We start from the raw sequence: 19732 nt of genomic DNA, 5'->3' as shown, positions 1-19732 counted from the left end.
TTTAATGGGAACAGAGCTATAGTTTTGCAAGATGAAAAGAGTTGTGTGTGGGGGGGGTGGGGGGAGGAAAGAGATAAACTACAGAACTTATAATGCATGTACACATAACCGATGGACACGGAAAACAAAGCCGGGAATGGGGTTTGGGGGATGGGGTGGAGGGTGTCCATGGGCAAAAAAATTGAGAAACATCTGTAACAAAAATAAATTAATACAAAAATTTTAAAAATTAAAAAAAAAAAAAAAAAAAGAGTTGTGTGGATGGATGGTGGTGATGATTACATAATAATGTGTATTACTTAATGCCACTGAACTGTAGATTTAAAATGGCTACTTTTATGTTATGGATATTTTACCAGAATAAAAAAAATCCAAGTATTTGGATATTGTCAATTCAAAATGTTAACAGTGAAACAACAGCAACCCCCAGAACTGCTAAGTTTCTTTGATTCTCATTCTAGTGTATTATGACTGTGGATAATAAAGAAACCGTAACAATTATCAATTTGGGCAGTGTGGTTATATGCTCTTCCAAAAAGGAAGAAAGAAAAACAACATATATAAATTTCTTACCTCCACTTGCATACTCCATGATTAGGTAGAGTGTTTTGTCAGTTTCGATGACTTCAAATAACTTCACTAGGGGAGGGGAGAGGAAATAGGAGAAAACAAAACAAATGTATGTGTGCATATATGTATATAACATATAAACTGTAACTACAAAAAGTAACTTTTTCCTGCTTAAGATTTTAATAGCTGGCCCTCTAAAAATTGCTTTTAGGAAATTTATCATAATATTAAAACAACAGAAAAGATTTTGTAAAGCATAAAATTCCATAAAAATAGCTATTATTTCTGGGTGCTTGAAAGACGTTACTCAGGGAGCACTCAACAACCTAGTCAAATGTGTCTGGTCCCATCTCTCTACCATGTCTGGTAGTATGTCTATATTGGCTAGCTACTCTCCCAGCACCTCTTCCCTTGTACCTCAGGAAAAGCATTCTTATTCCATGTTCAAACTGCAGGGATTGGTCAGATCTACTCTACTCCCGCAAGTTCAAGTCTATTCATTTGTCGTTTTGGCTTTAAGAATACATATAATTCCACCTGAGACTTTTGTTGCTTGGGAAACATCACAATTCTCCAAAAACAAGGTTCTTTTTTACTATTCCGAAGCCAGAGATGGAAAGAAGTAGAAGGGATTATACTATAATTGAAAAGAACTTTTAAAAGAATTATTTTCAATGGGTCAGAGTAACTTTGTAAACTAGATCCTGTAACAGAGAGAAAGATATTCCTATTACTGCTAATTCATAAAACCATAAAAAAAAAACAATCAACTATATATTAAAAGAATGAAACTGAAGTAAATTTCTAAAGCTTTCAAATCACTATTTTGTATATCTACTTAATTTTGCTAATATATATACTTTAAAATTAAATTTGCCAAATGTGGGGGATGCTAGTCTTTTATATTTTGGGCTATTTTCTATATACTCTATTAACATAGAGTATTAGATCAAATAAAGTGCCTAAGATAGTATTTAATGTATGTTTGTTGAACTGATGAATAAAACTATCATATTTCCAAGATGATATGTTTGGGTTGTCAAGAAAAATCATTGAAATTTAAGACATATGCTGGTAAATCATCAACATATAAACAAAACCGTTCTAAAATTCCAATGCAAATATTAGCTCTCTTGGGAAAACTATTTTAATCCAACAGGATTAAATATATTATCAAAGACATGTCAGGGTACAAGTTGTTACTTAAAAAATAAAATGATGCCCAGCTGGTGTGACTCAGTGGACTGAGCATTGTCCCATGGACTGAGAGGTCCCAGTTTAAGTCCTAGTCAAAGGCCCGGGTTGCAGGCTAGATCCCCAGTAGGGGGCGTGCAGGAGACAGCTGATAGATGTTTCTCTCTCATATGTTTCTATCTCTCCCTACCTTCCCCTCTCTCTAAAAAATTAATTAAAAAACATATCAAGCCTAGCTGGTGTGGCTCAGTGGTTGAGCGTCAACCCATGCACCAAGAGGTTGCCGGTTTGATTCCTGGTCAGGGCACATGCCCAGGTTGCGGGCCCGATTCCCAGTGGGGGGCATGCAGGAGGCGGCCAATCAATGTTCTCTTTCATCGATGTTTCTCTCTCTCTCTCCCCCTAAAATCAATAAAAAAAAAAAAGAAAAAGAAAAAAAAAAAAATTAAAAAATAAATAAAATGACCATGACTAAGTTAGCTAGTTCTAGGCAGTAATAAGGTGTTTGGGGATGAAAAGTTAGAATTTAGTCTACAATGGTCTAGGCTAGCTAAGTGAAAAGTGAAGAAAGGTTTGCTTCCCACTATTATATTCCTTGTTATTTTTCTTTTCTCCAAACATACCACATTTTACTGATTTTAGGATGTGTATTTTTTCATATTTTAACTAGTATCACTGAAAATGAGATGATGGCTTGGTGGCATTTTTTTTCTTAGTAGTTCGTAAAACAGTAATGCCTTTTAAATAATGGTAGCCTAATCCCCAGTAGAGGCTTGTAGGAGGCAGCTGATCGATGTTTCTATCTCTCCCTTCCTTTCTCTCTTTAAAATAAAAATAAAAATAAAAAAATAAATGAATGATGCCTTAGATTAGATGAAATGGTATAAGCTTTTTTTCTCCTGTGGTTCCATTTTATTCTTCTCTTCCAGTGCCTCAAGAATTCTTAATAGGATATCCTTAATATCAAACATCACCCCTCCCACTTCCTAGACGTGACTTTGACAGTAAGCTGATACATCTGGCTGTGTTAAGAACTACTTCACTTTTTAAAAATATTTCACCATTCTTCTAATCAATATTTATTAAGTGTTCACTATGTACATGATAAAACAGTTATTTCACTCTTGAAGTAATATTTTTAGACTGCAGGAGCTATCACTGTGTTATACTATTTTTTTAAAAAAAATCTCTATTATAATCTGTGGGGAACAAAAGTTCTGATCTATACAACAGGTCAGGATTAGGTCATTTGCATACTTTCATCTTGGTCCTACAATTATGATGTATGTAGGCAGGACCACAACGACCCCTCTCCATCTTTAAACCCACCTCATCACTCCTAGCAGGGCTGTGCAGCGAGGACACATAAAACAAATCTGTGCCATATAAAGCAATTCATATCAAAACCCCAACAGATAACTATCCTATGTGTTTTGAAATGATTCAATGTATAAGTGTTTTCTTAGAAACACAGCTACAGCAAAAGGTGTTATTATCTTTGAAAATCTTAACCCTGACTTAATAGAATTCCCTTCTCTATATGAATTAAATACAAGTATCCAATATGTTAAAAAATTACAATATTACAATCTAATTATAGATGTTTCTACTGCATTAAAGCTTTAAATTTAAATGTGTACTATCTAAGCTTTTAACTGGTCCTTAGTAATTTCAGAGTTAATACAAATGATAAACGATTTGGATATATATTTTATTAAAAGTGTACCTGGGCTGCGAGGAGGGAAGAAATCTCTCTCTCCTAGAATACATATTTAGCTTTATGCATTTAGACCCAAAAGTATTTAAGAAAGAAAGTAGAAAGTACCTATGTTTGGATGATTTAAAATCTTCATTATTCTTACTTCTCTGAAGAGCTACAAAACAAACACATAACCCCCCCAACACAAGTTATTATACATTATATTCCACTGTTGCAATAGAAGTTTACATTTCTAACCAGAGGACGGATTCATCGATAATGTTCAATAGTCCACATCAAAGACTAACATGAAAGTCCAGCGTAAATATAAAGTAGCTTTATAAGCCAACACCAAGAGTTGCACCTTTATCTTGTGAAAAGCAGAGATGCCAGAGGAGAACAATAGATACCACAATCTGAAGTCTATTTTGCTATCTCAAACACATGAGATGGAATTCAGGCAAGAATAGTTTGTGACTAAATTTATTCTGACTCAATATCTACACAGGGGTTCTAATTCTGCAAATCAAAACTTGTATAGTTCCAATAAACTGTATTCTGAATGTATTGCATGTATAATTCCAAGTAATTCTATGAGAGATTTTGAACAAAATAATTGCAGGAAATCCTCACTGGAGGAAGGTAATTTAACATGGAAGCTGTGAGACTTACATTAATGGCCCTAATCAGTACTGCCTCATGTGTTCACACTTTTGTACTGGCTGTGTGACTTGCTTTGGCCAATGGGACATTATTAAATTTGAAGCAAGTAGAGGCAGGATAAAATGCTTGTACAGCAGGACTTGCTTTCTTGGAATGACGTCACCATAATAGGAAGACAGTCTAACCTCTTTGAGGATGAAAGACTCACTGTTCCAACTGAGTGCAACCCCTACCAACTTGCCACCTGAATGCTGCCACACAAGTGAACCCAGGGAAGACCATGAGATAAACTGCCTTAGTCAGGATCAGCATAGTTGCCCAGCCACCACACACAATAAGGAGAAATATCACATTGCTGTTGTATAAACACGTGTCTGAATTCAGAAGAGGGTCACAGCATTAGGACCTGGGCTAATATGAGATGATATCAGAAAATAACAGAAATTTAGAGGCCATCTTATCCAACCCTCTTGCAAACAAGTGGAAAGGAGAAAAAAAGAAAAGACTTTCCAAAGTCCATTGGTAGTCTAGCCAGAACCAGGTCTCCCAACACACAGTATACTACAACTACAAGAGAAGAGGGCTGGAAAAGGGGTCTAGTAGGTGAGAGCAGCTGGTTATGTGGAAAGGAAGTTGGCGAGAAATCACAAGGCTCTCCACCACATCCACTCTAAAAGTGAACTAACAGCTAACAAATGAGAGCATGGAGAGAGAGAGACGGATGTATCTGACATACAAACTGAGCTCAGAGCTTAAAAACATGGAATCAGATGAACAGACTTCCTGTCTGAAATACTGAATCATCTCTAAAGACAGGAGTACTTTTATCATCAACACAAATATCTCCGGTTGCTATTGTGGTCATTCCCATATTTTATGTTCTCAGATGAGAAGATAGCCACCCTGACAACCATTCAGGCCTGAGTTCTTTTCTTAGCTTCCCTCTGCCGAGCTAACACAGAAATCCTATTTTCCAATCTGTTAAAGTTGAATTTGTAGTTATAATTTGAATCCCAAGTTATTTCCACAATGGCTGAGGCAGAAGAACCCCAGGACAGATGCCATGCCACACAGCTTAGGACACTGCATCTGGAGCGAAGACAAGGTCATGGCAGCCTCCGGTCACCCCTCCAACCTCAGCTCAGCCACTCTCCTTCAGCAACCTCAGTTCCTCTCAGGCATCAGAACATACCGAGCTCTTTCCTCCCTTAGTCTTTTTCTCCTTTTCATCCTTTCAGTCTCAAGCAGATCGTCTGAAAACATCATCCAAGGTGGTCTCCTCTGTTTCACAGCATTCTTCCCCAGAATGTATTTTCAGTTGTGATAGTACATTTTGGTGTGCTTACTTATTGCCACCTCGGCATCCACAGGGAACACATAGCAGTCCCTTATATCTGAAACCAAGCCCGCACACACAGGAGCTCATGTGTTTGATAAATGCCTGCAGGAAAGCACTGACTCCTGAGAAGTATAGTGTAGTGACCACACTGCTTGTTACAGAGCTGTTATAGTTCTGCTGGCAGGAGAGCAGGTCAAAAGAAGGCAATCGTTTCCTAAAATTTCTACTAGTAGTACAGCACTGAAACAACGTAATTAGAACCAAAGAGTAGAAAAGAGATGGACTATATTTATAGAGTTCAAGGGAGGGAGTGCCCATGTGTCAGAGGGCACCATGGACATAACTGGACTTAGGCAGGCTGCACCTAAGACAGGACGTCTACAGTAGAAAACGGGCTAGGTGTGCTCTGTGTATCTAAGCAAAGACATGGAGGTGTGATCAATGGAAGTGTGACTTACAAAAGACCAAATGACCCATCTGGCAGAGGAGTGCATTTCCAAGTGTGGAATGCAGGCCACCTGCATCAATCATTAGGATGCTGGTACAAACTGCAGGTTTCTGGTCCCCAGCTGTCACTAGATTGGAAATGGGCCTTGAGAATCTTACTTCTCAACAAGCACCCTTGGTGTGGTGGTTTTTAAGTTATGTCCACAAATTCCCTGACAAGCCTCCCCTTAAAAGGAAGAATTTAATATTCCTCCCATTCAGCGTAGGGGGCACTTAGTGACTTGCATGTAAGGAATGAAGTAAAGCAAAAGCAATGGTGGGGGGCTTAAGAGGCTGATCTGGCCAATAAGAAGTGATGTGCTCCCTCTCTGCTCTCACAGATCACCGGCCTGTGTAGTGAGGACAGCAAGCTTCTCGACGGGCAGGCCCAGACAGCAAGGAGCCCTCATGCCCACAGCTGGTGAGCAGCTGCAGTCTCCTGACAGCAGCCAGGTGAAAGGGCCCTTTTGAAAGCAATCCATCAGCCCCAACCAGATCTTCAGATGCCTGCAGCTGTGGATCTGACCGGAGAACACCTGAGCTAGAACCATGCTAAGTCACTCAAACACATGACTCGGAACTGTGAGATAACATAATGTTTTGTTTAAGTCGCTAAGTTTTGGAGTAATTTGTTAGAGAGCAGTAGATAACTAATACACCACAGACAACACATGGAAGTTTGAGACTTCCTGAGTTACAGCAGAGGTCACACCAAGGGATGAGCTGTGAAAACACAGAGGAAAAATGTTCAAGTGAGGAGTACAAGCTTAGCTGTGCAAGCACAAGGTTTCCTAGTAGGGCAATATCTGGATATTACCAAAATAACTTTATATACTTACCTCTATGAGAATCGTGTATCATAGAAATGAGTTATTAAACTCTACACCAAGTTAATTAAGACCAGGAGGAAGCAAGAAGCTAACGGTTATCAAATGCTGTGTCGGAAGCACAGAGCCTGATGCCCCACATCTATGATCACATCTAACTAAATTTCTCACTCTGTCAGGTGACTCTGAAAAAGTCAGACACTTGTCCAAGGACTACCCCAGCTAGGATATGCCAGAGCCAGGACTCTGAGCTGTCTGGTTCCAAAGTCCACAGGCACCCCAGGATTCCACACAGATGCCTTCAAAATTTACAAGTAAAATAACTGACAGCTCTGGCCGGTTGCGCAATGGTTAGAGCATCTCGGGTTAGATTCCTGATCAAGGGCACATACCTGGATTGCAGGTTCAATCCCAGCCCCAGTCAGGATCATGTGGGAGGCAACCAATTAATGTATCTCTCTCCCTCTCTCCCTTCCACTCTATCTAAAAATCAATGGGAAAAGATCTTCAGGTGAGGATTAAAAAAAAAAAGGTCATGTAATCACCATGATGAAATGCTGAGACTCCCTTCTGTAGACAAAAGTGTGAGACAAAAGGGACAGGCCAGGATGTGGACAGCCTGAGCTTTCCATGGCAGCTGAGAGACAGGCTGAATGACAACTTATGTATGAGAAATAATGGAAGGGAATAAATGATCACCCCTCTTCTTTAATAGGAAATAGCTGCATTGTGAATCCAAAATTAATGAATAAATATTAGCAGCCTTGGATGAAGAGAAGGAGACAGTTGAGAAATATTCAGAGGGTAAGGGGAAGGAGACTGAGTCAAAACTGACACCCATGTTATGGATACAGGTGCCACTGAGACAGGGAAGACACATGGCTAAAAAGGCACGGCAGGCTGAGTCTGGTTCCAGACACCCCATGGAAGGCAGTTAGGTAAGGACAGTGAGAGCACAGCTTGCATTTAGTGTTTGGGTCTGAAGCTCAGGACAGAAATCTGGGCTAGAGATACATAAATTCTGGGCTAGAGATTACCAATATGAAGATGGCATTCTCAGAAGGAAATGACACTGCCTAACTGTGTAGAAGGAAAAGCCAGAACCACCGAGGGACAAACATTTCAGAGAGAACAGCAGTCCACAATGCAGACTCAGAACAGGCAGGGAGAGAATGAAGTCCAGACACTGGAGTCTCATAAACCAACCTATGGGGTCAGAAATCTGTTTATGAATGGGTCCCAGAACCTAGAGCACTTCTGGGTACTCCCTGAAGGAACAAAGAAGGATGACACACCTGCCTTCCCTCATCACTGTACAGAAACCTGTCCTTTTATCTCACTCACCACACTGATCACAGCACCTCTGCTGAATGAAAGAATATATCCAAGACCCTCTCAGACAAAACTAAGGGATGGCAAAAGCCCAGGATTCGTAGAGAAGAAATTGTCAAGGAAATGCATTGGTGTATAAAAAGAAAAAATATGTGTCTTTGCTTCTCTACACACAGAATTATCCTCAGAAGGACCAAAAGAAACTAGCTGTCTCAAGGGCAGTGACCAGGGTTGGCTAAAAGCCAAGGGGTAGATGAAGACTTCCTTCTATACTTTTTTGTCCTTTGAATTTTGAATTACTTAACTGTATTACCCATCTCCCACAATTAATCTGAATTTTAAGAAAAAGGGTTGAGAATAAACAAAGAAAAGTGGGGTATTCCTGGCTAAAAGTTTCTGAAAAAGTAAAAGTACCAAAAAAAAAAAATCACTGTATATATTTTTTAAATTATTTTTATTAATTTGTTTTTGTTACAGATGTTTCTTTTTCCCTTGACACCCTCCTCCCCATTCCCCCACCCCTTCCCCAGCTTTGTTGTCTATGTCCACTGGTTATGCATACATGCATATAAGTTCTGTGGTTTATCTCTTCCCCCCTCAACACCCCCTCTTCTGGGGTTTGTCAGTCTGTACCCTACCTCTATGTCTCTGGGTCAATTTTGTTCATCAGTTTGTTTAGTTCATTATATTCCACAAATAAGTGAGATCATGTGATATTTGTCTTTCTCTGCTTGGCTTGTTTCACTTAGCATAATACTCTCCAGGTCCCTCCATGTCATCTCAAATGATAAGAGATCTTTCTTTCTTTCTTTTTTTTTAATCCTCACCCGAGGACATTTTTCCATATTTTGTTCAGATAGAGTGGGGGGGGGGGGGGAGAGAGAGAGAGAGAGAGAGAGAGAGAGAGAGAGAGAGAGACAGAAACGTCGACGTGAAAGGGACACATCAAGTGGCTGCCACCCGCAGGACCCAACCAGGGCCAGGGACAAACTGCAACCAAAGTGCGTGCCTTTAGTGGGAACCGAACCCGGGTCTCTCCGGACCGCAGGCTGATGCTCTAACCGCTGAGCCAAACCGGCCAGGGTGAGATCTTTCTTTCTTACAGCTGCATAGTATTCCATTGTGTATATATACCACAGCTTTTTTATCCACTCATCTAATGATGGACACTTGGGTTTTTTCCAGATCTTAGCTATTGTAAATAGTGCTGCTATGAACATAGGGGTACATATATTCTTTCTGATTGGTGTTTCGGGCTTCTTAGGATATATTCGTAGAAGTGGGATCACTGGGTCAAATGGCAGTTTGATTTTTAACTTTTTGAGGTAATACCATAGTGTTTTCCACCAGTCTGCACCAGTCTGCATTCCCACCAGCAGTGTACTAGAGTCCCCTTTTCTCCACACCCTTGGCAACACTTATTGTTTGATGATTTGTTGATGGCGGTCATGCTAACAGGTGTGAAGTGATACCTCACAGTTGTTTTAAAAAATCTCTGTATATTGATCACTTAACTTCACATCATGTGAACCACGGCTGCTGGTTGGTGAAAGGCATGCAAATCTCCCAGGAAATAAGCTTAAAGTCATGCAAATATGAGGGCTGGCACTGTACGGCAAAATTCAAGGCAGATTAAAAAATATTCTAGCCCAGAAGGTGTAGCTCAGTGGTTGAGCCACGACCCACACACCAAGAGATCACCGGTTCGATTCCCAGTAAGGGCACATACCTGGGTTGTGGGCCCGATCCCCATTTGGGGACATGCAGGAGGTGGCCAATGTTTCTATCTCTCTCTCCTTTTCTCTCTAATGTAAAAAAAAAAAAAAATTAAGATTCAGTGATGGAGCGTCAACCCATGCACCAAGAGGTTGCCAGTTCAATTCCTTCCTGGTAAGGGTACATGCCTAAGTTGGGGGCCCGATCCCCAGTGGGGGGCATGTTCTCTCTCATGGATATTTCTCTCTCTCCCTCTCCCTTCCTCTCTGTCTAAAACCAATAAAGAAAAAAAGAGAATAAAATAAAAAGATTCTAATCACTTCAGACCACATTAACATTAAAATAAGTAATAGGAGAGTTAACAATAGGGAAATACAATTAATTAACATCATTAAAGACCATTTGTTAAACACTAGCCCCAAACACTGAGCGCTGTCTACAGACATGTGGAGAAAGGATATGCAGTTGTACTGCAATTTAATTAACTACAAGTTTACTGATACCATGTAGCTCACTGCTCATTTTTTGCTATTATAACATTACAGTGATCACCCTTATATACACATTCTTCCAAATGTATTCGCAGGGTAGATGCCTAGAAACCCAATGGGGGCCAAAGGGCACACATACTTTTAAAACTTTGTTAGTCCTATCTTATTCTCTAAGAATATAATTTACACTATTGACAAAATTATTAGATTTTCCATTTCTCTACACTCTTGTCAACACTATGCATTATCAGTTTTTTGCAGATATAATTAGTATCTTTCAGGATGGTGAACATTTTTACTTGAATACTGACCATATGTCCTATTAACTTGCCTATGTGTATCTTCTGATTATTTCTACTAAGTTATATATACTTCTGTTCCTTATCAATTTACAAGACCTTTTTATAAGCAGTTGATTCTTGAATGCAGGGGTTAGGGACACTGACCCATACACAGTCGGAAATCAACATGACACTTTTCTTTTTAAATTTTTATTTATTGATTTTAGAGACAGGGAGGAAGGGAGAGAGAGGGAAGGAGGGAATAAGTGGGAGGGAGGAAAAGGGAAAGGCAGAGAGGGAGGGAGGGAGGGGGGAGGGAGAGAGAAAGAGAGAGAAACATCAATTTGTTGTTCCACTTATTTATGTATTCATTGGTTGATTTTCGTTTCTGTCCTGACTGAGCATCAAAACCTCAATCTTGATGTATAGGGACAAAACTCTAAACTAAGCTACCTGGCCAGGGCCTTGGACATCTACATATAACTTTTGTTGCTGTTGTTAATCCTTACCTGAGAATATTTTTCCATTGATGTTTAGATAGAGTGGAAGGGAGGAGGGAGGAGGAGAAAGAAAGAGAAAAAGAAACATTGATGTGAGAGACATCAGAGACATGGATTGGTTGCCTCTTTGACCAGAGCTGGGGGTGGAACCTGCAACTCAGGTAAGGGTCCTTGACTGGGAATCACACCCCAGATCCTTAGGTCAAAGGGCCAACACTCTAACCACTGAGCCAAACTGGCCAGGGCTACATGGAACTTTTAACTCCCCAAAAACTCAGTTGTCCCTTGGTTTCCATGGGGATTGGTTCCAGGACACTCAGTGGATACTCAAATCTACAGATGCAGATACTCAAGCCCCTTTTGTCAAATGGCACAGACCAAAGCATACCATCAGTCAGCCCTTAGTATCTGTGGACTCTCTACTGTGCACAGAAAACAGTACAGGTATTATATATTTTTTTAAAGTGTGGCCCTGGCCGGTTTGGCTCAGCGGTAGAGCATCAGCCCAAGGATCAATGAGTTGAGGGTTCAATTCTGGCTAAGGGCACGTAGCTCAGTTGCGGTTTGTCCCCAGACCTGGTCAGGGTAGAGCGGGAGGCAGTCAGTCGATGTGTCCCTCTCACATCTATGTTTCTATCTCCCTTTTTCTCCCTCTTACTCTATCTGAAGATAAATAAAAAAATATCCTCAGGTGAGCATTTAAAAAAAATTTAAAAATTGTGTGTAAGCATACTGGTACAGTTCAAACCTGTGTTGTTCAGTAATCCACTGCATGAGGAAATAAGACCTCTGTCTGCCATGGCAGACAATGTTGGGTACTTAACGAAAGTAACCAGGCTCCCCTTTTCTTTCCTGACTTTGCAGGAGCAATCTTTTCAACTACTTTCACTATGTTACCTACTATTTACCTGCATATTACTAAAAAGCCAGAATATGCTACTTCCTTGATTTTCTTTTTTTTTTTTTTATCCTCACCTGAGGATATTTTTCCATTTTTTGTACAGATAGAGTGGGAGGGAGAGAGAGGAAGGGAGAGAGAGAGAGAAACATCGACGTGAAGGGACACATCGAGTGGCTGCCACCTGCACGACCAACCAGGGCCGGGGACAAACTGCAACCGAAGTAAGTGCCCTTAGCGGGAACCGAACCTGGGTCTCTCTAGACCGCAGGCCAACGCTCTAACCGCTGAGCCAAACTGGCCAGGGCATACTTCCTTGCTTTTCCACTGTAGCTTCCTACTTTGTATTTATTTAGCTTTCCTAAGCAATTCCGAAAACACATGCTTCCTCTTTCCGTCCTCTTCATGCGGTCTAATCACATTTTGGCTAAATAAATACTGTTTTCTAATCTTTTTTGAATCCTCATCCAATAATATGTTTTTACTGATTTTAGAGAGAAAGGGAGAAAGAGAGAAACATGAATGTGAGAGAAAAATATCGATTGGCTGCCACCCATATGTACCCCAAAAGGAGAGCGAATCCGAAACCTAGGTATGTGCCCTGACTAGGAGTTGAATTCAAAACCTTTTTGGTGTATGGGATGAGGCTCCAATCAAATGAGCCACCCAGCCAGAGTGTTTCCCAATTTTTATTTATAAAGTAGCACATACACACAATTTTAAAAGTCAAACTATGTAATATAAAATCTCTCTCTCTACTCTCAATCCTTGTTCACAAGGGCACGCACTTTCAAAACTGGTATTTGCTGCATTCTAAACAGCATGCTTGTAGGGCTTTTCAATGACTGTTTAGCTTCCGCCCCAAGTTATTTACTGACTTCTTCATATGGGCAGTGAAGATTCGGCTCTTACATCCTGTCTTCTAACCCACATAGAACTCTCTCTCCTTCCTCCTAATAAGTTATCATAATATTTGGCCAAATCACTCAGTTTACATCATATACATATTATTTACAACCATGCTAGAAATGTACATCCATTTGTTTTATTTACTTCTAATAGGTGTTTATTAATTTTTTTTAGAGAGGGAGAGAGAGAAACATCACTGTGAGAGAAACTTCGATTGGCTGCCTCCTGCACGCCCCCTACTGGGGATGGAGCCCATAATCTGGGCATGTGCGCTGACCGGGAATCACACCGGGACCTTTCAGTCAATCCACCTAGCCACACTGGCCGGACCATTCGTTTTATTTTTTAATATCTTTTATTTCCTTGGAGCTAATAACTGCCTCAGTTATTTTGTTCATTTAAGTTTTCTATGTACCTATCATTTTACTAATTCACCCTTGAACTTTGTGGCAGAAGTGTAAATCTCCTCTCAAATAGTCAAATAATCTTTTTTTTTCCCCTTGTAGATATTCATATTCTGGAGGCCATGGAACTGTTTTCAAGTTCCACTGTCTGGATTCATGCGTTTCTCTGTCTTGGTATTCTCTCTTGTGGTAGTGAGATCTATACCACCAACAGCTCCTGAGCAAGGGCAGGTAAATGATTAATTCTAAGACTCTGCATAATTCAGGAAGTTTTGAATCTATTTTCACATTTGATTGACAATTTGGCTGGGTAAAGAATTCTAGGTTAGAATTATTTTCTATCAGAACCCCCTCCCCCAGCTTTAATGAGATATAATTGACATATAATATTGTATATGTTTCAGGTTTACAATGTGATAATTTCACACACACACACACACACACACACACACACACACACACGGTGAAATCTTTACCACATCCTTCACCTTACAAATTACCATTTTGTTGTTATTGCTATGGTGAGAACATATAAGATCTACTCGCAAAGCATCCTTCAAGAGTACAATATTGTTAACTATCGTCACCATGCTGTACATTAGATCCCCAGAACTTATTCATCTTATAACTGTTTGTACCCTTTAACCATCATCTGCCCATTTCACCCACCTTCCCCCCCAACTCCTGGCAACCACTCCGTTTCCAAAAGTTTATTTATTTGTTTCTTAATCCTCACCGGGGATATTTTTCCATTTTTGTTCAGATAGAGTGGGAGATAAGGAGAGGGAGGGGGAGAGAGAGAGAGAGAGAGAGAGAGAGAAACATTGACATTAACATGTGAGGGACACATCAACTGGTTGCCTACCACACAACCCCAATCAGGGCCAGGGACAAACTGCAACCAATGTACATGCCCTCAACCGGTATCGAACCCGCAACTCATTGGTCCGAGAGCCAACGCTGTAACTACTGAGCCAAACCGGCCAGGAAAATTTTTTTTTTTTAAGATTCCTCATATAAATGATATATAGTATTTGCCTTTCTTTGACTTAAAATAATGCTCTCAAGTCCATCCATGTTGTGGCAACTAGCAGGATTTCCCTCTTTTTAAAATTAATTTATTTTTGTTACAGATGGTTCTCCTTTTTCCTCCTAGACACCCTCCTCCCACTCCCCACTCCCGAACGGTTTCCTTCTTTTTTTTATCCTCACCCGAGGACATTTTTCCACTTTTTTGTTAAGATAGAGTGGAAGGGAGAAAGAAACATCAATGTGAAAGGGATACATCGAGTGGCTGCCACCCGCACGACCAGCCAGGGCCAGGGACAAACTGCAACCGAGGTACATGCCCTTAGCAGGAACCGAACCCAGGTCTCTCTGGAACGCAGGCCGACGCTCTAACCGCTGAGCCAAACCAGCCAGGGAGGATTTCCTTCTTTTTTATGGCTGAATAATATGTGTGTGTGTGTGTGCGCACGCGCGCGCAATTATTTTATTTCTGCAAATGGGTCCATGTAATGTTCTAAGTTTAACCTATTTAAAATATTTGGTTCTTCAGTGACTTTTTTATTTCTGTTTTTTTTGGGTTTTTTTACCTGCCACCCAACCTGTTCAGTGACTTTTTAAAATAGAAAAATGAGACCCTGGCTCAGTAGTTCAGATGGTTAGAGCATCGTCCCAACCCACCAAGGTTGTGGGTTCGATCCCTGGTCAGGGCACATACAAGAATCAAGCAAAGAATGTATAAACAAGTGGAACTACAAACCAATGTTTCTCTCTCTCAAAATCAATAACTAAATTAAAAAAATAAATAAATAAAATAAAATAGCGCAATGAATCACTGGTACAATAAAAAATAAATTCTAGCCCAGCCAGTGTGGCTCAGTGGTTGCGTGTCGACCCATGCACCAAGAAGTCGCCAGTTTGATCCCCGGTCAAGGCACATGCCCAGGCTGAGGGCCCAATCCCAAGTTGGGGGCATGCAGGAGGTGGCCAATCGATGTTCTCTCTCATCAATGTTTCTATCTCTCTCTCCTTCTCCCTTCCTTTCTCTCTATAATCAATTTTTTAAAAAAGAAAAAGAAATTCTAATATTCTCAATTGCCAATCTACTGAAAATATCAAGATTATTATTTCCTGCCAAAGAGAAAAGAAGTCTGGCAAAAAATTTAAAAGTTCCCCATAAAGCAGCATCAACACCAAACCTGGATTTTCTTCCATTTTTATTATGGCTTTTGAAATCTGATAATAAAGAAATATATATCCATTTTTAGTCTTAACACGTTAAATATGTATAAGCAAGAAAGACTTGTCTTTAATTCACTTAACAAATTTTGTTTCTATCAGTTTACCAGATTCAATACACTGATCTGAACATGGATGCCCAGATGTCAATTATAGTCGGGAGTCTAATGACCACTTTTCTTTTCTTTCTTGTTTTTTTCTTCATTGATTTTTAAGAGAGAGGAAAAGAGAGACAGAAACATTGATGAGCCCTGGCCGGTTTGGCGCAGTGGTAGAGCGTTGGCCTGCAGTCCAGAGAGACCCAGATTTGGTTCCCGCTAAGGGCATGTACCTCGGTTGCAGTCTGTCCCCGGCCCTGGTTGGTTGTGTGGATGACAGCCACTCAATGTGTCCCTTTCACGTCAGTGTTTCTCTCTCCCTCTCTCCCTCCCCACTCTATCTGAACACAACAACAAAAGAAACATTGATGAGACAGAACATCGGATGGCTGCCTCCTACCTGCCATCCACTGGGGATTTGGCCCAAACATGGGCATGTGCCCTAACTGGGGATCGAACTGGCAACCTCTTGGTGAATGGGTCGACACTCAACCACTGAGCCACACCAGCCGGGCATAACCACTTTTCTTAATGGCCCAAATTGTTAGCCTGTTACAAGTCTACATGAAAAGTCTGGCCGGTATGGCTCAGTGGTTGAGCGTTGACCCATGCACCAAGAGGTTGCCAGATCGATCCCTGGTCAGGACACATGCCCAGGTTGTGGACCCGATTCCCAGTGAAGGGCATGTAGGAGGCATCCAATAGATGTTCTCTCTCATGAATGTTTCTATCTCTCTCTCCCTCTCCCTTCCTCTCTCTCTAAAATCAATAAAAGGGAGGAAAAGTTAGAAGAAGGAAAAAAGCACGAAAAGACAAAGGTATTAAGACAGGGAAAGATGAACAGACTTGTTCAATGAAAAGCACTTGTGCTTCACCTGATGGGGAATGGGGAGAAAAAGAAGTGAATTCCCAGGAGAGCTGGAGAGAGGCGGAAATAGTCAGCAATGACAACAGACTTAGACTTAGGACACTGGGGGAGGTTAACGTCAGGAACAGAATTAAAATTATAAATTTTGCGGGGAACGAAAGAAAGTCCAGAAGCCAGTCTCACCTGGGTTGTTCACTGGGGATCCCTCAGCCTCACCCTGAAGCTATCAAGCCAGGACTTCTGGAGGTTGTGGGGTAGCATTTTAAAGGAAATATTTTTTAAATTTTTGCATGGTAAATTTATTTATTTATTTATTTCAATTTAATTTATTGAGGTGACATTGGTTAATAAAATTATATGTTTCAGGTGTACAATTCTATAATATATCATCTGTATATTGTATTGTGTGTTCACCACCCCCCATTTTTTATATATATATTTTTAATCCTCACCCAAGTATATTTTTCCATTTATGTTCAACTATAGTGGGATGGGAGGGAGAAGGAAAGGGAGAGGGGGGAAGGGGGGGGAGGAGGGAGACATCAGGCCTGGGGACCAAACTGCAACCCAGGTACGTGCCCCTGACCAGAATCAAACCCACGACTCTTTGGTCCATGGGCCTATGCTCTAACAGCTGAACCAAACCAACCAGGGTTGTTTTGTTTTGTTTTTTAAATTCCACAGATGAGCCCTGGCCGGTTTGGCTCAGCGGTTAGAGCATTGGCCTGCGGTCCGGAGAGACCCGGGTTCGGTTCCCACAAAGGGCAAGTACCTCATTTGCAGTTTGTCCCCGGCCCTGGTTGGGTTGTGCGGGTGGCAGCCACTCGATGTGTCTCTTTCACGTCAATGTTTCTCTCTCTTCCTCTCTCTCCTTCCCACTCTATCTGAACAAAAAATGGAAAAATGTCCTCGGGTGAGGATTAAAAAAAAAAAAATTCCACAGATGAGTCTAATGCAAAAGTTTCCCAAATAATCCAGTGATGGCAGCAGTAAATAGACCATACGAAAAAACTGAGCTGGTTCTCTCTGCCTTCAAATTAAACAGTTCCTTGATCTGTCCCATGACTAAGACTTCCTGAGATGCCAAAAAAGGCCACCACTGTTACAGAGCCCTAAGCATTAACAGTGGCTCCAAAACAAACATCGGCTTTAAAAAGAAAAAAAGACTGAGTGGGCGTAAGTAGGATTTCTGTACAAAAACTCCCAATAAAAGGAAGGCAGAGTCGCCCTAGCCAGTATGGATAAGTGGTTAAAACGACTGGCCCATGGACCCAAGGGTCTCGGGTTTGATTTCTGGTCAAGAGCATGTACCTGGGTTGCAGGTTTGATCCCCAACTTGAAGAAGGCAAACAATCCATGTGTCTCTCTCACATTGATGTTTCTCTCTTTCTCCCCTTCCCTCCCTACCCCCTTCCACTCTCTCTCTAAAAAAAAAAAAAAAAAAAAAATCAATGAAAAAAATATCCTAGGGTAAGGATTAACCAAAAAAAAGGAACATAGAATCAATAATTCTTCAATAATCATTCAGCAACCTACTGTATATTTGGCACAGACTTTAATTTAACATGCATACCTTTTTTTATCCTCAGTAACTTTGATTAAAAATTTTAAAACACAGGTATTTCCTCTTCTCTTACTAAAAGTCTGAATTTCAGAATGGTGCTTGAACCTTACTCAAAAAAATGTTTTACTATTGGGCCAGCATGATCAACTCAGGATGAATTCTCCACTGAAGGGCCTTGTTGGGTATTTTAACTAGATAAATTCATACATATCCAATGTATATAGCATCAAAATAGAAATGATAGCTAAAACAAACACTCATTATTTAAAAATATCCCAAACAGATTAAAATTATGGCAGAAAACCAATGTTAATATAAATAAATTCAAATAAGAAAAAAATCAATAATATACATGAAATAAACTAGGTCTATGTTGAGGGCAATTCCTGTGTCTGGCTCAAACTGCCTTGGTTGCAGTTTGTCCCCGGCCTTGGTTGGGGTCACGGGGCGGCAACCAGTCGATGTGTCTCTCTCACATTGATGTTTCTCTCTCTCTCTTCTTCCCTCTCTCCCTCAGGCTCTATCTGAAGATAAATGCAAAAATGTCCTCAGGTGATAATTTAAAAAAAAAAAAAAAAGCTGAGTATTTACTCGGGAGACTGAAACAAGAAGACCCCAAAATAAGCTTGCTATGTTTGTAGTAGTAGATTTAACCTCTATAGCTCCATATGGCAGAATAGAGAACAATGTTGTAGAAGTTTCTAGAAGACAGATGCTAGGATGAATGGGAAAAAAAAAATCTAATAACTAGAGCATCTGACATTGGAACAAGATAGCATAAGTGGCAAGGGGTGGCCTTTATTCCTAGATGTCTTTAAACCTACCATAAACACACTTTTTTTTTTCTTTTGCTAATCCTCACCCGAAGATATTTTTCCATTGATAGAGCAGGAGGGAGAGAGGGAGTGAGAGAGAGAGAGAGAAACATCGACGTGAGAGAGGCACATCAACTGGTTGCCACCCACATGACCCCTACCAGGGATGGGGATAAACTGCAAACAAAGTACGTTCCCTTAGAGGGAACCGAACCTGGGACTCTCTGGTCTGCGGGCCGATGCTCTAACCACTGAGCAAAACTGGCCAGAGCTCCATTGACTTTTATATCAAATGGGAGGGATTAAGGAAGCGAGAAAGAGGGAGAAACATGGATGTCAGGGAGACACATCAACTGGTTGCCTCCTGCATGACCCTGACTGAGGCTGGGGACAGAACGTGCAACCCAGGTATGTGCCCTTGACCAGGAATCAAACCCGGTACCCTTCGGCCGGCAGGCCAACACACTAACTACTAAGCCATACTGGCCAGGGTATAAATACACATTTATTTTATGTATGTATGTATGTATGTATGTATTTATTTTATCCTCACCCAAGGACATTTTTGCACTTACCTTCAGATAGAGCGGGGGTGGGGGTGGGGGTGGGGACATCGATGTGAGAGAGACACACATCCACTGGTGGCCACCCACACGACTCCAACCAGGGCCGGGGACAAACTGCAACCAAAGTATGTGTCCTTAGCGGAACCGAACCCAGGACTCTCTGGTCCACGGGCTGACACTCGAACCACTGAGCCAAACCGGCCAGGGCTAAATACATTTTAAACAGTCAACTATTTCATTATATGTTATAAATTTCTTGCTTTTAATT

At 40.8% G+C, this 19732-nt stretch overlaps 1 protein-coding gene across 12 annotated transcripts in view; it reads right to left on the bottom strand.

Moving 5' to 3' along the window:
- Positions 1–19732, bottom strand: part of MARK3 (microtubule affinity regulating kinase 3) — a 120880-nt gene that overhangs the window by 51490 nt on the left and 49658 nt on the right. For all 12 annotated transcript variants that reach the window (XR_004957361.1, XM_036247018.1, XM_036247002.1 and 9 more), the window contains 2 exons: positions 3590–3638; positions 574–639 (listed from right to left, as the gene is read on the bottom strand). Coding sequence is in view for 11 of the 12 variants with exons in the window: in XM_036247018.1 (XP_036102911.1) it covers positions 574–639; positions 3590–3638 (115 nt within the window). In the remaining variant the exon portion in view is untranslated. The remainder of the gene's footprint in view (positions 1–573; positions 640–3589; positions 3639–19732) is intronic.

This window comes from Molossus molossus, unplaced genomic scaffold, assembly GCF_014108415.1.
Source record: "Molossus molossus isolate mMolMol1 unplaced genomic scaffold, mMolMol1.p scaffold_m16_p_1, whole genome shotgun sequence".
In the NCBI taxonomy this organism is placed as follows: Eukaryota; Metazoa; Chordata; class Mammalia; order Chiroptera; family Molossidae; genus Molossus; species Molossus molossus.
This window is presented reverse-complemented; position numbering and strand designations above follow the sequence as displayed.